Source organism: Microtus pennsylvanicus, chromosome 19 (assembly GCF_037038515.1).
Source record: "Microtus pennsylvanicus isolate mMicPen1 chromosome 19, mMicPen1.hap1, whole genome shotgun sequence".
NCBI lineage: Eukaryota > Metazoa > Chordata > Mammalia > Rodentia > Cricetidae > Microtus > Microtus pennsylvanicus.
The window spans coordinates 30,139,200-30,155,014 of NC_134597.1; the positions used below are offsets into that span (position 1 = coordinate 30,139,200).

Here is a 15,815-nt window from a genome sequence, read left to right on the forward strand (position 1 = left end):
AGGATGGATTCCTACTGAGTGCCCAGCTTCTCTAATGCTTTGTCTTCTGATCTATGAAACCAGAAGTTACAGGACATACTTCAGAGCTTTCTGCCTGTTTTGTGGTAGTGCATATACACTACACTAAGCTGTGAAGTGCACAAGTAATTCATGGCTAGTTCCTACTACAATCACCACAGGTCTTCTTCTATCAGAGGTGTGAATACCTACCTCACCATTGGCCATGGTGGTGCACATGTAATACTACTGCTAAGAAAGGTGAGGCAGGAGAATTGTGCATTCATCACCAACCTGAGCTATGCCGTGACTTCTAAGCCAGCCTAACCTACAGTGTGGGGAGTTGCTTTAAAAAAAAAAAGAAGGAAGGAAGGAAGGGAGGGAGGGAGTGAGGGAGGGAGGGAGGCAGGGAAGGAAAGAAAACAAAACAGAACAAAAACACTGAAAGTACCTACATCAACAGGATGTAGAAAACAGGAAAATAATTTCAAATTTCTTGCACACTTATCAAGCACATTATCTATGGTCCTCATTTTCATTTTTCTTTATTAGTAATATTCTTCATTTATTTGGGGGGGGGAATTTCATATATGTACAATGTGTCTCCATTTCATCTTAACAACATGGCTCTGTTGTATTTACTGTCAGCAGTTTGGAAGGCAAAACATATCACTCTGACTCGAAAAGAACAGAGTCAGATCTTGCTTTGGGTACGATATTATAAGCGGGAAATAAAAATACAGGTGCTATCAAACATTTCCTCAAGCAGAATGGCGACAGATGAAAATCTGAGTGCAGTCTGAGAAAGAGGACTTCTCTCTGACCAAGAAGCGTGGACTCCTACCGTGTGCCCCATGCTGCCTTTCCTACAGACCAAATGGAAGAACAAAAGTCGTCAGCACCCCCCTTCTCCAGTCAGAGTCTCAGCGGTTAAGGCAGGTCCTGAGCCATCCTGCAGGGACTCTGCCCTATATAATCTCTCCACATGGTTAAAAGTCCAGAGCCTAGGAAAGTCTATATGCTCCGTGCAGCGATGCCTCTTCCTGCTGGATGACAGAGCCCACCCCCCCCCACCTCCAAAATGAAGGAAAATGTTGAGGAACTTCTTTTATCTTCAAAAGAACAAACAAAAGAAATCTATTTAGTGGAAAGAGAATGGAGAATGCTGGGAATATCACTTTACTGACCCATTTTCCCATTCAATAGTCAGCTGCCAAAAGCTGCACACTGCACGCAGCGGAGCCTGGCTCTTTGACTGTGGCCATTCTTTTCATCTGTAGAGATGAATCATCAAACCTAAGAGAAAGCTAGGCAGCTGTCCCAGACAGAGCAATGAGATGGAAAACTTTTAGAAATAGCTAGAAAAAAGAATGGGTATTATCATGAGTGGAGAAATTCAACAAGCACCTGGTAGCAGACTGTAGATTGGAACAGAGCTAGCAGACTACCTTTCGTTCATTTCCTCAGCGACCTGCAGGACAGACATCTAACTTCATGCTCCTGCCGTGGACCATCCAAGGCACATTTTGGACAAGCCCCAGGGGCCAGACAAACTCAAAAGTCAGTGATCACCCTGCCAACTAAGCAAGCTCTAAATGAACTTCAAGATACCACGAATGCTTCTAATTTTAAAATCAGCTGTCATTTAAGACAAAATTCAGAAAATCCATAGCTCACTGAAGTTCCCACATAAACCCCATGGCCAGGCCCCACGTGCGTGTCTGTGCTGGTTAGAGGTTGATGCCTCTGTCATGGGCTGAACCACTCACAAAGATGAGGCTGGTGGTAGTACCATGGTTCCCCACAGGGGGTCCCTCCCAGGCCCCTTGCTCATTGCAGTCATTTTCTAACTTCCCAGTGACCCAATCATTTAAGGGGACCCTTGAAATATAAGATTCAAGAAATTTCCTGAGGTCTTTGCTGTGGTTCTTTCTACAGAACCATCTGCATAGGGGGACTCTTATTTTCCTCACTGTTAAAACAGCTCAATTAGCTCCATGGAGAAAAATAATAATTGTTTCAAGAAGAGACCTAACTCTATTGTAAATATGTCCATTGTCTTGAATAAAACCTCTCTAGGCAATGCTCTCTTCTTGGAATTATAGCAATGCCTCCTCTACTACACAAAGAGAACGGCTCCAGCTAATTACACATGCCCTAATACATTGCAACACTCCTTCCCAATCTGAAAGATCAGTCCACTAAATACTAAATCAAGACCCTCGCAGCAGGCTGTCCTGTGCTGACAGATAGAATCTAAAGAGCCAAATATATTTCCCATATTCCCTTGCATCAAGATTCTGAGTTAGATCTAATGTTTATCAAGCAAGTATGTTCAAATGAGATACGAAGGTATAAACGATACATGAGAAACACACAATAGGTACCAAATTTGGAGATATTGGATGCTTACACACACACACAAGAGTGGTGGAGGTAGAAGGGTCTGATTTGGTAAACAAGCTACTCAGATTTTCAGGCTTTGAGTCATTGCATTGCATACACTGAGTAGGGTGTACTTTCAGTGGAAGAGATTTTGCTAGAACAATTCCTTGTGAGGTAGTTAGATATTTTTACTGGATCTGTTGCCTTTGGCTGTATTGTTACTGGCCTTGCACGGTCCAGGCCAGATCCATTGGGCTCCCGGAGAGTCTTTGAACTATATAATACCCTTGAATAGACTTCCTTCTGCTTAGCCAACTGGTGTGGAGCTTAATACACCTACAATCAGTAGCCAATACAGGGTTTTCCTGATTAAATTAAACTTGATTAAAACTCTTTTCTTTCCTAAGCAAATAAAAGTTGTAGTCTCCAATATATTTATTCCCTTAATTGTCACTGCTAGGCTGGCAATAATTAAATAAGTTCTGATTTTATCTGCCCATCTTAAGAGCAACACTGCCTGGATGGACCCCTAGGAAAACTATGTCCACTTGATGTACCAAATATATCCCTTTGTTAGCCCTCTCTTTTGAGTATACAATGCTGATGTTCTCTTTGGATTAAGAGTGTTTCCCACAGGCAAATGTGGGAATCCACATTTAAGAGATTTAAGACGAAACCCTATGTCATTGAGATTGTGGGCTTAGCCTTAAGGGTAGAATTTGCATAATATTAACAAAGCAGCAGCAAGTACCCATTCTACATTTTGAAAGGCTGCATTCATAGAATGTACTGGAATGAATTTTAACACAATTTTTGCCTGAGTGGTCTAGTTAGCAGTTTTGCAATTGTTTTGTTAGGAACTCTAGACACTATAGGTTCCTTTATTTTCTTATCAGCTATTCTAATCTTTTACCTTATTAGCAGCAGTAAAGTTTCAAAGACATTTTCCAGGTTTTCTTCAAATTAGTTGTGAGTATTCAAAGTTCTACCAACAACCATGTTCCGTTCTGAAATTTAATTACATAGTCTTCATATTAACCTGAGTGTTTTCTGAACTAAACTGTAAGAAAGAAATGAAGAAAGAAAGAAAGAAAGAAAGAAAGAAAGAAAGAAAGAAAGAAGAGAAAGAAAGAGGAGAAAGAAAGAAAGGAAGAAAGGAAGGAAGGAAGGAAGGAAGGAAGGAAGGAAGAAAGAAAAAAAGAAGAAAGAGGGAGGGATTGAGGAAGGAAGAAGAAAAAAAGGAGATTGCTAAAAAAAAAACAAAAAAAAAAAAACATAAAACTTAAAAACTAAGCCTGGCCATGTGTTTGGTGAAAGAACTAAAGACTGGGAAAACAAAGAATCAAGCTATAACCTCAGAGACTCAAGTATTTGAAATAATTAAACATGTTTTAATGATTGTTGGTTTTCCTCAAGACCACAATATCATACTTTATTTATTTTGGAAAGTCTGAAAGCTATTAAAAAGTTTCATTCAGGTTGGTCTCATGTATAAAGAAAAGAAAAGAAAAGAAAAGAAAAGAAAAGAAAATGTATCCAGAAGACAAGAACAAACCTCAGGCTATGCTTTTAGACACCAGGCAGGATGGCTGTGGCTGAGCCATCAAATTATTGCTGTGTTTATTTATTACACCAAGGCTAGATCAGATACTAGGCAATTTCCCAGAAGCTCTGCCATTTAATACGTCTAGACTGAAGAATAAAATACCTCATGTGATAAAAGTTTTATGAGTTGACAAGATGGGAGGTAGCAGGGAGCAATATCTCCCATGTCCATCTGAGGAAGGCCTGATTGCCTGCTCTGTGGATCACAAGCCATAGAGACTCTTAGAAACAATGTCTGGGTGTGCAAGGGCAGATACCATCTCCCATTCAGCCCACTGACACGGGGCTTTACACAGCTGCAGTGCTTAGTTTATATTAGCGTAGTTTCCATAATGTATGAGCAGGCAGAAGAGGGAGTTATGAATGCAGAGCTTGCCAAATCTTGACTATGTCATTCCTGAGAGATACACCACCGGCCAAGCGCAGTATCCAGTATTTGTCTCCTCTCTAATAAGGTTGCATGGGCCCTTATGACATAATGTCTGTACAGTACAAAGAGCAAAGTGAGGGAGGGGAAACAGCGTGATAATGGCCATGGAGGTTCTCACTTGGTACCACCTGCTTTTCCAGCAACCTGAAGCAAATGAGCTGCCTCAAGGCTGAAGATGTGCAGAAGGAAGCTAGAGTATCTAACCACCGTTATTTGAGAAGCCGTATGGAAATACATGCAACTCCCGAGTGTCCCTGGTTGTATTTTATTTAAACAAAGAAAGACTCATCACAGAATGTGCTTGTGTGTCCCATTTTCTTAAGAAAAATAAAAGTCTCCAGTCTGATACATCCCCCCCAGCTCATCTACAGTAACATTTATTCTTTGTGCAGAAAAATGTGCAGTACAAAAATAATGCTTATAAAATCTTTTACTGCTTTAGATGGACAGGATTGGACTTTTAACAAAGGCCTCTTCAATGCAAGGGGAAGATTATATTTGAGTGACCTATGATCTATAAAATGCCTAAAAGGTATTCTGAAGTATGAGACTCACTCAGGCTAATCCATTCTAAATAAATTACATGGCTTCATTATTTAATATGAACAAATGTTATAGACTATCCACTTGAAGTATTTTTAGTACTAGATAGATTGAAAGTTGAATGTGAGAAACACATCTAGTCATCAACTGTCACTAAATAACAAAAGAAAAATAACCTAAAGATTCAACAGTAAAAAGAGAACTTCTTGTATTGTGTTTATTGAATGCCCTTAAGGATCTTTTTCAATTGTGGACTATTAAGGTTTTTGACAGTTTTTCTATTCACTAAGGTCACCATCACCCTGGACTCCTTCTCACCTCTTCTCTCCATTCATCAAACTTTATCTCCCCTCCTTCACCACCACAGGGACGATGTGTGCACATCTTCTCTGGTCAATTGATTTCACACTAAACGGGGTACATTCAATTTCGACACTATAACAAAATCTTCTAAGGATCATTCATCCTGTTAGAACTACCAGGTGTAATCTGGTAGGTCTGACAAAGTTGGGGCAGTGGGAATTTTCATGGCTCCCTCTGCAAGCTCTTGCGTACAGTTCAGGTACAGAACCATAGGGGACGCCTTACGTTTTTCTCCCTTGCAATTCTCTATGGATGCTGTAGGTTTGGGTTCAATTACCACTTTAAAATAAGTCAGTCTGAAGACTGAATCTATGAACTTCCTTTCTGAAAATGGCTCCTATTTTTTGTTTGTTTGTTTGTTTTAAAATCTGGCATTGTCTAGATAAGCAACAGGTAGAGAGTTGGTAGACTCTCCGCTGGAAGGCTGTCAAACCTCAACTCTAGCATCTGAGGTCCTAGAGTACCAGCTGTCCTGAACTTAGAGGTAGTCCTTGCCATTGCCAACTGCATCAGACGATGAAAACCTTGGCACGTGGAAAGAACCCTCTCTGGTCATCAGTATAAAGCACCAGCCGTCTTCGGTTTCCGGGGGATTTCTTTTTTCTTACTTTGGCTAATCACCAGCATTTATCTGGATTTCTCCAATGAATCCAGCAGGATGAATTTTCAAATGTATTTTGAGAGTCAAGTACAAGAAGAGGTCAAGGGGGTATTTTCATTTGGATTTCATTGAAGCTTGCGGCATGAATTGTCTGTGGGAGCCGCATGAAGCACCATGCGCAGCACAGGTAGCTTACATAATAGGCATGTACTCTCTCACCATTCTAAGGACTGGAAGCCTGAGATCAAAGTGTTGGACTGACCTGGTTTTCTGTGAGACTTCTCTCTGTGGCTGGCACTCCGCACCTCCCACCACGTCCTCACATGGCCCTCCCTCTCTATGTGTCTGCTTTCTAATCTCCTCTTATTAGAACATCGACCATATTGGATTTGATCCCATTCCTGTGACCTCATTTGAACTTACTTACCTCTTGAAAGTCCATACTTCTAAATAAAGTCACATTCTGAGATACTGGGGTGGGGGTAATACTTGGAAATACAGATTTGGAGTAGACAGAATTCAGTCCATCTAGCCATGAAATGAAAGGATTGACCACCTCCTGGGCTTCCTCCGGCCGGCCTTTCATCTGCATGAAACTACGGCTATATGGTTCTGCTTTACCATCTCCAGCATTAATGCAGAGCCTGGCATTCTGGGAACAAGTAGCTCTGCACAGTTTTAAAATTCTGTGATGAATGGGTATGGAGGCTGAAACACCTCAAGCATTTAAAGGCTCTGAAATAAGTCCAAGACATATAAAGGCAATCATCTCACGTAGTAGAGGGAAGGAATAGGTACCATGTCTTTTCTGAGTCTGTGAAAATTACATTGTAGATAATTTGAGAGTGGCCTGATTGAAAGATCTCTGCATTACGAACTCTGTGGTTTATTTATCTTGTCTCAATTTGAAAACTGAGACAGATGTAATCCGTGCAACAGCCATCTCAACTGGCATGGATTGCTGAGGCATTCAGTTGTATTCCTGTTCAGTTCCTAACCCCCGAGGTGTTCATGTCTGCAGAGAACATCAGTTTAAACTCAGAGACTATCTACGGAGAGTATGCTGTGGAACTCACAAGTGGGCATTTTTCAGTCATTGTCCTAACACTCTCTCCTGGAATATTTGGGTTTCATCTGCCTCTCCCAGTCTATGAAAGCTGTCAGAGTGGCAGCCTCTTACCTTGAGGCTTGGGCTTGGTGAGTTTGCCGCAGGGCTTGGAGATGGTGACTGTCTTCTGGCAGTCGGCGTTGTGAAGAGCTCGTTTCAGACTTCCAGTTCTGGTCTTCAGGGCGGTATTCAGGTCACATTCTCCCCAGGCCTGGAACTGGTATTTGCACTCAGCTACAAAGCATGACAAGATGAAAGAAAAATCATTAAGAGAGCTTACTGAGGTGATAATAAAGGTGCAATTTTGATGTCCAGATTTTGGATTTAAGCCATTGTACATTCTCAGGCAGTTATTAAGAAACAACACAGGGACATTCCATATACTTTTCGCCCAATCCCTGCCCCCCCCCCAGCTTTGGCATTTTGAATAACTGTGGACCTATCCTGTAAAATGGGAATTGATGCATTTTTAAATGAATCTATAGTCCCGAGAAAAGTATGAAATATATTTGTTTATAATTCAGATCATAGATTTTTTCATTTCCTTCCTGATCAACAATTATTTCATAACTCTCTAAGAATTGAGAGTTAACCTCATAGCTTTTGGCAATAACAGTTTCCCAGTTCTTTGCTAAGAGAGCAGAACCTACACAGCACCGACTCTCTCAAGTGTGTTGATTCATGGGCCTAGCATGTGGTCAGTTTTGGTAAATGCCCCGTATATGCCTATAGACCTCTAAAACATCAAACAGGAAAGACAATAGGGAATTATCTACAAGAGATACTTAGCGAATGAAGCCTGTATAAAACTTTCACTATATTGAATATCAAAGTAATAAAGTTTAAAAACTGCAAAAAAAAAAAAGAGTGTAGGCAGATTTCTTCAGTTTCCTATGCATGAACATGTCTAGTTCTATCCATGTAAATGCACGTGATAAACACCATCAATGGGTATGTATACCCATTACAAGTCCCAGTGCAAGGGGCCCACTGTCACGTCATATATAGTCACAGTCCTCTTACCTTTTACATTCCTTACAATCACAACTCTCTTCTCCAGCTCATTTCATTCTAGAGATGAGATTTTAAGCTGTGTAAACTGGTATGTTTGGCTACTCTGGCAGCCACAGAAGTTAGAAGATAGTGTACAAGCCTCTTGAACTGGAATAGCTAATGGTTGTGAGCCACCATATGGTGGTGGTGGTGGGAAATGAACTCAGGTCACTGCAAGAACAACAGGGGTTCCTAACAACTGAGCATCTCCCTGGCTCTGAGACTGGCTATTTCTTTACTTAGCGTACGTTTCTGTTGATCAACTCAAGTGAATCAACGGTATCTACTTTTATACAGCTGAGTAACCTTCTATGAAACAGATATATCAAAGTTTATTTATACCTTCACAAGCTGAAAGATGCCTGGACTGCTTCTATAGTTTGTCCAAAATATACATATATGCACATATAACATATGCAAATGTTATATATTCATGGAAGGGGTTTTGTGAAAATGTTTTTCCCCCCCTCTGGAATAAAAAGCCCAACAAACTGCTGAGTTACATGGTAAGCACAACTCATGTTCAATTTCATACAAACATAGAACAAGCAACACCTCTAAAAAGTAATATTCTTTTTTTTTAGGATGGCTGTGCCATTCTTCATTTCCACAGACAGTAAAGACAGGCCCTAGCATCTCTGCATCTTCACTGGCATTCGGTATCATAATGTTCTACTCCAGCCATTCTGATGGGCACATAGTAATATGTCACCAGGGTTTCAATCTTCTTCCCTTAATGGGACAGAGAAATGGACTATCTTTCCGGGTGTCTATTCATTGTTGTATGTCTCCTGAGAAAACGTGTGTGTTGATATTTACTATCTTCCCGGATAGTTAGGGTTGTTGGTTTGCTTGCTTGCTTTGATTCTATATTGATTTTTGAGATTTAAATAGATGTTCATGATATGAATCCTTTAAGACATATCCCGCAAACTTTTTATAAGTGAGTCTTAGCAGTGGCCCATACTAGTTAAAGTCTAATTTATGTGAACTCTATTGCCATCGTGGCAGTTAAAGCCATTCATAAATACGTGCTCCAAAGTTACAGAAGTCAGGGTACATGCGCACACATGCATCCTCTGTCCTCTGTCTTTACTCGCATTTCAGCTACAGTGTGTTTCTGTAAGGCACAGGTGGGACACCATGGTCATTTTGTCCCATGGTGGTCAGGAAAAAACACAAAGTGTGTGATGCAGAAGAGAAAGCCATTTGGATTTTTGAATTGGCATAGGAACACTGTGAAGATAACTCAGTGGATAAAGGGCTTGCCTCACACACACATGAGAATCAGAGTCTTGGCCCCCAGAATCCACATAAAAAGCTGGGCAGATGTAGCAACCCAGCTGTAATCCCAGTGTTCTGAAGTCAGAGACAGGGATCTCTGTGGCAAGCTTAGTGAAATCACTGAGTTCCAGATTCAACAAGAGACCCAGCCTCAGAAAATGCAGATAAGAGCAACAGAGGAAGACACACAGCATCAACCTCTGGCATTCACACATGTGACCTGGACAAATATGCACTTACAAACACACAAGTGCACATGAACACTACACAATACAAAACACACACATGCGTGTAGATGGATATGTATGGTCAAAGATGTAAATGTTGAATAATGGGTTGAGAATGGAAATATTGAATATTGAAATAAAGCTGAAAGTGTTGAGAGAACTTGTCTCAAGCAGATCTATCAGAACACCAAAAAGGGAAAGTAGAAAGTGATGACGGAACAGGAACATTTTTGGGAGGGCACCAGGGCGTGTTTTGTGCCTGTATAAGCAATGATTCTTAACTACAAATAGTTTTGACTACCAAATGACATTTGGCTAGTTTTTCTGTATTATGGTTAAAAGAAAAAAAACCTGGTAGATGACAAGGGTGTTGCTAATTATCGTGTGATGTATAAGGAGAAATACAAACAAAGACAGCCAAAACCCATCTCCTAATATCACTAGTGATGAATCTGAGAGGCAAGCTCTCTGGTCACCTTGTGTCTAAGAAAATAATGTATTTGATTTAACATAAATGTGAACTGGCTTTAAAAATAAATTTGATAGAAATATTCCAAAAGACTTTCATACTAGTAGACTAAAGCGATAGGAGCACAGGGTGAGACTGACCTCCAAACTGCTTCTTCCAGTTGCAAGGGATCTTACATCTCTGCGTCTTCATGGTCTGCTTGCACTCGGCGCCAGTGCGAGTGCCCTCGCGGGTGCCCAATCCGCAGTCTCCACTGGTGGGGACACACACGCTCCACTGCCATTCCCCACAGTCAGATTTTTTCACCTTTTTCTCTGCAAGGAAGGACATGAAAGCAATCCCCATGCAGAAATGTCCCGAACTCCTCAGCACCCCGATCGTGAAGTCTATGTGTTTTGTCTTTATCTGCATTGTCCAGGAAGACAGTGGGAATATGAAGATGTCTTCTCAATGATCACATCAATGCATGGTTTAGAGAAGAGATGAAGAAAACATGGGCGTGGGGGCAGAACTAATACTACTAAATCATGTGAGTGATGGAGACTATTCTAAGTGAATTGCTAACATTTCCTTTTAGAAACAAATGCTTCTCAGTGAAGGCATTGCCTTCCTGCCTGCTTCCTGACCACGATGCTGTGAGCTGTGATGGACGGACACCTCTGAAGCCCTAAGTGAAATAAAGACATCTTCCTCTTAACCTCACATCTCAAGGGTTTGAATGCAGCAATGAACAGTTAACTAACACACTTGTGCCAGATGCAATCTGAAGATTTGCGTAATTTTGATGAAAACCTTTGAAAGTATGAAATTACAAAAAGAAGAAAATATTTTTGTAAAAATAAAAATCTCAAGCAGTTTATAAAAAGTTTGAAAATGAAGAGGAAAGGTCTATTAGAAGTACTAGCAGTCACACTAACAATTTCATTGAAAATTGATGATCTGGTTTTTTCTGTAGATAGAAAGGCATAATGGAAATGTGGTATGGTTCCATTATACACCCCAAAATCACAGCCCACTCGTGACTATGCAAGGGCTTATGCATTCAGGAGTAAAGTGGGGCAATATAAAACAAGTCTCTAGTAGGGTTTCCCTAAATAATTAAAAGGAATATGGAAATGGTGGAAAAGACCAGAAGCAGGTGGCTGGGTGCGCGGTTACCATCCGAGGAAGCGTCTGTCTGCGACTCCACTACTTACCTGGCTTCTCTTTCTTCCCAGCCTCAGCAGTGTCCACAGCTGCCAAGATGAAGATGAATGCCAAGAAGGCAGCTGCGAATTTTCGACGTTGCTGCTGGTACTGTTGGGACGACATTTCTGGGAAGGAGGAGAAAAAAGAAAGAAGGTGATTTCAATCTAAGTCAGGATGAAGATTCAGCTCTATGATGAAGCAAACACCTTCCCTGAAGCTTCTGGAGCACTGGGATTTAGGAAAATTGTATTGATTATTGCAAGTGGAATTTTATCATTTCCCCCAACAGCTACAGAAAGCAATAAGTCACATGGCCATTGACAATATTCAACCACTCACCGTATCAGATTTCACAGCTATTTGTTATGTATGCCCCTGGGGTAATGTAAGCAAGAGAATCTCAAAGACTGATTTTGAGCAGATTCCTACAATTCATCTTGCTGCTGGCATCGCTTGGTAATAACAACTCCAGTCACCTTCAGGATGCCTGGAGGTTTCTGGAAGCATCCATCGCACTGCAGTCACGGGGCTCTTCAGTGTGGCCATGGCAAATGATAGCGCACAGTAACGTACTGACTGGTTTTTTATGTTTAGATACAATTGCCAGTGAGCAGCATCTCTGATTCTTATCTATCCATGTTCGTTTCAAACATAATATCATCCCATTATTTTTTAGAGTGAATCACAGAAATAGAGCAGGCATGCTATGATACTAAAAAGTTATAAATAGACTTTACTCAAGAACCACTAAACCCTCAGACCTGAGGAACAGTGATTATACTTGCTCAGAAGTTGAAATACCCCTCATTTCACATAAACCAAAATCCCTAGATAACACTAGAAAGACCCCTATTATATTTTAAGACACTTGTGGTAACCTTCCGCCAAGATGTTATGTTGCTGAAACACCCTTGAGGAAGCCATTGACTACAGAAACTTGCTTGATAGTCATTTACTTCCATTTGCTGTTAATGGTGTTGTATAGATCAAATGAAAGTGTAGAAATAATCTTTGGTTATTATTAGTCTGTGCTATTTTCTTTTATACCAAAACTGGCAAGAGATTAGTTTTTAATGATTTTACAATCTCTTCAGTGAATAAGACTAATCCTATATGTGTGCACTCATGTGTGTTCATGTGCGTAATGTGTGCGTGTGTACACACCTGTGTGTTGGTGATCACTCTATCGTGAAACTTGCTTTCCTAACTCATAAATATCTAAAAATTGATACCATGATTACTATGTATCAATTTTCATACATTAGAATTGTCACTTATTAGTGTTACATTTTCCTTGCTATCAATGACTGGTTTCGGTAGTTATGAATAAACATATTTTACCTCCGAACAAAAATTAACATTTTTATCACTTTATCATTTAAAACATGAACTTTGTTTCCATGTACAACACTCAAGTCCAAATGGATCAAAGATCTCAACATAAAACCAACCACACGGAACCCCATAAAAGAGAAAGTGGGAAGCATTGGCACAGGAGACTACTTCTTAAATACAACCCCAGTAGCACAAACACTGAGAGAAACAATTAATAAATGGGACCTCTTGAGACTGAAAAGCTTCTGTGAAGCAAAGAACTCAGTCAACAAAACAAACCAGCAGCCTACAGAATGGGAAAAGATCTTCACCAACCCCACATCAGACAGAGGGCTGATCTCCAAAATATACAAAGAACTAAGAAACTAGACATCAAAAGAACAAATAATCCAATAAAAAATGGGCTACAGGGGCTGGAGAGATGGCTCAGTGATTAAGAGCATTGCCTGCTCTTCCAAAGGTCCTGAGTTCAATTCCCAGCAACCACATGGTGGCTCACAACCATCTGTAATGAGGTCTGGTGCCCTCTTCTGGCCTGCAGACATACACACAGACAGAACATTGTATACATAATAAATAAATAAATAAATATTTAAGATTTAAAAAAAATGGGCTACAGACCTAAACAGAAAACTCTCAACAGAAGAATCTCAAATGGCCGAATGACACTTAAGGAAATGCTTAACATCCTTAACCATCAGAGAAATGCAAATCAAAACAACTCTGAGATTCCATCTTAAACCTCTAAGAATGGCCAAGATCAAAAATATTGATGACAACTTATGCTGGAAAGGATGTAGAGTAAGGGGAACACTCCCCTATTACTGGTGGGAGTGCAAACTTGTACCGCTGTTTTGGAATTCAGTATGGCAGTTTCTCAGAAAACTAGGAATCAATCTGCCTCAAGACCCAGCAATATCACTCTTAGGCATATACCCAAAGAATGTTCAATCATACCACAAGGATATTTGCTCAACCATCTTTATAGCAGCATTATTTGTAATAGCCAGAACCTGAAAACAATCTAGATGCCCTTCGACTGAAAAAATGGATAAAGAAAATCTGGTACATTTACATAATGGAATATTACTCAGTGGTAAAAAATATAATATCTTGAAATTTGCAAGCAAATGGACAGAACTAAAAAAAATACTAAGTGAGATAATGCATACCTAGAAAGACAAATATAATATATATTCACTTTCAAGTGGCTTTTAGCCTACAGCCCACAACCCCAGAGAATCTAGACAACAAAGAAGACCCTAAGACAGAAATACATGAATGCAAGTAGGAAGGAGAAAAAAAACCAAGATCTTCTGAGTAAATTGGGAGCATGGGGTGCAGAAGAGGAGGGTGGAAGGAGAGAGGGGACAAAGGAACAGGAGTGAGAAAAAACATATAGCTCAGTTAAAAACAATAAAGTATATTTCAAAAAAGAGATGAACTCTGCTTAGCTACTCAGCACTATTCCCATCCCCATCCATAATCCACTATTGGCAGCTTTGCTCTTCCTAAGGCTGCATTCTCATGATGGTCTCACTGAAATGTCCCTGGCAAACCTGAGGTGAGTCCTCATCTCGTGATTAGACAGGAAACCAACCTAGACTCACTGATTTGCAAGCTTATCGGAGTTCTCAGAGATGAGTTCTCTGTGCAATTATGTGATGTACTATTTCCTAGGACAAATACCATTTAAAATGATTAGGCATAAAGGACTACAAGCCCTGCTTTTTCCAAAGGCTGACTAACTACCTTCTTTAAGTCCCTAAGGACTGTGGTGAAACTTGAAAATTCATAAAAGTTAATTTTAATAAAGAGTTAATTTCTCTTTCATTCGGGATTTTCAATTTTGACTTCAACATAGATTTTGCTTTGATGTGTGAAAATTACCTGCAAATTACCCTTTTTTTTTCAGTTTTTCAAGATAGGGTTTTTTTGTATAGCTTTGGAGGCTGACCAGGCAATGGGGTGGTGATGCCCCCAGTAAGGTCAGAAGTCATTCTGATTAAACCAATATTTTTAATATCTCAGTTTTTATGGGACTATAAAAAGAGTAAAAATTTAAAAGAAGAGAAAGAAATGTACTGATTAAAATAACCCAAGTGGACCAAACAGTATTTAACACCATTTGAGTGCTCCAAACAACACTCAGCTAACTTTCTGGCACCTCCCTGGTCCAACAAATCTGTGAGTGATATATATGTGTGCAGATAGCAGCTTGCATGTGCTATCTTAATATTTGCCTATTTATCCTCAGCATCACAGAAAAGCTCATGTTTTCCATGCATAGAGTTTAATTTTGCTTGTTCTCCAACATGCTGGGTACCAGATGAACATAGAAATAAGAACAAGCCCCCCTCAGACACACAGAGCAATTAGGGAAGTGGCTAATTATTCTTCACACTGAGAAAAAGACACAATGGAAGAATAAAACTTACTAAATTGGCTGAGTTCTTTTGAGGAATTTCTTTATTTCTTACCACCTTCTGCCATCTTTATTGTATTTGACCTGACAGACATAATTCACTGGGTTTAACAAATTGGAAACTACCACAAATGGAATCTGGGGTATAGTGCATACTGTTGAGTTATGTCAAAGAAGCCTGAAATTCAATGACAAATAAAGGAACTAACTGGAGAAAAGCATTCACTTGTTACACTTCAGGGCTGGCTAGAATGTGTAGGAACTTCCTCCTTCCTAAAGCATTGGAGTAGGGTCTAAGATTTTGAAAATGGCAATACCTGGTGTAAACACAGACAAGGATCCTGGAAACTGTCCCTGCTTGTCCTATTTAGAAAGACGAATATAGTATCTGGAGACAGGGTTTCTCTGTGGCTTTGGAGCCTGTCCTGGAACTAGCTCTGTAGACCAGGCTGGCCTCGAACTCACAGAGATCCACCTGGAGGCAGAATTTTTTTATTCAAACTTTAATACTCCCACTGATCATTTTCTGTCGTTGAACAAAATCAGAACATCACAACCCACTGAACTGGTTTTGCTATCAGAAGAGAGGGAGTGAGCGGTAGGGCTGGTGACCGCTAGAGACACTTCTCATAAAAGCTACAGGATGCAGACATGAAGATAACACGGAATTACATTTTCACCTTGCCTTACCTCTACCACTCTTTGGTTTGCATAGAAAGTGTCATTTGAGAATTAGAAGCTGGATTCCCCAAATTTAGCAAGTCGGGCTTTGAAGAAGTGAGTGGACTGTTAGGACTCCGCC

The 15,815-nt window shown here is 40.2% G+C and overlaps 1 protein-coding gene across 1 annotated transcript in view; it reads right to left on the reverse strand.

Moving 5' to 3' along the window:
• The window catches only part of Ptn (pleiotrophin), an 85,282-nt gene that overhangs the window by 8,456 nt on the left and 61,011 nt on the right, over window positions 1-15,815 (reverse strand). Inside the window, exons 2-4 of the mRNA XM_075953821.1 lie at window positions 11,262-11,378; window positions 10,206-10,379; window positions 7,105-7,266 (exon numbers count right to left, since the gene is read on the reverse strand). Of these exons, the coding sequence (XP_075809936.1) occupies window positions 7,105-7,266; window positions 10,206-10,379; window positions 11,262-11,376 (451 nt within the window). The 5' untranslated portion in view covers window positions 11,377-11,378. The remainder of the gene's footprint in view (window positions 1-7,104; window positions 7,267-10,205; window positions 10,380-11,261; window positions 11,379-15,815) is intronic.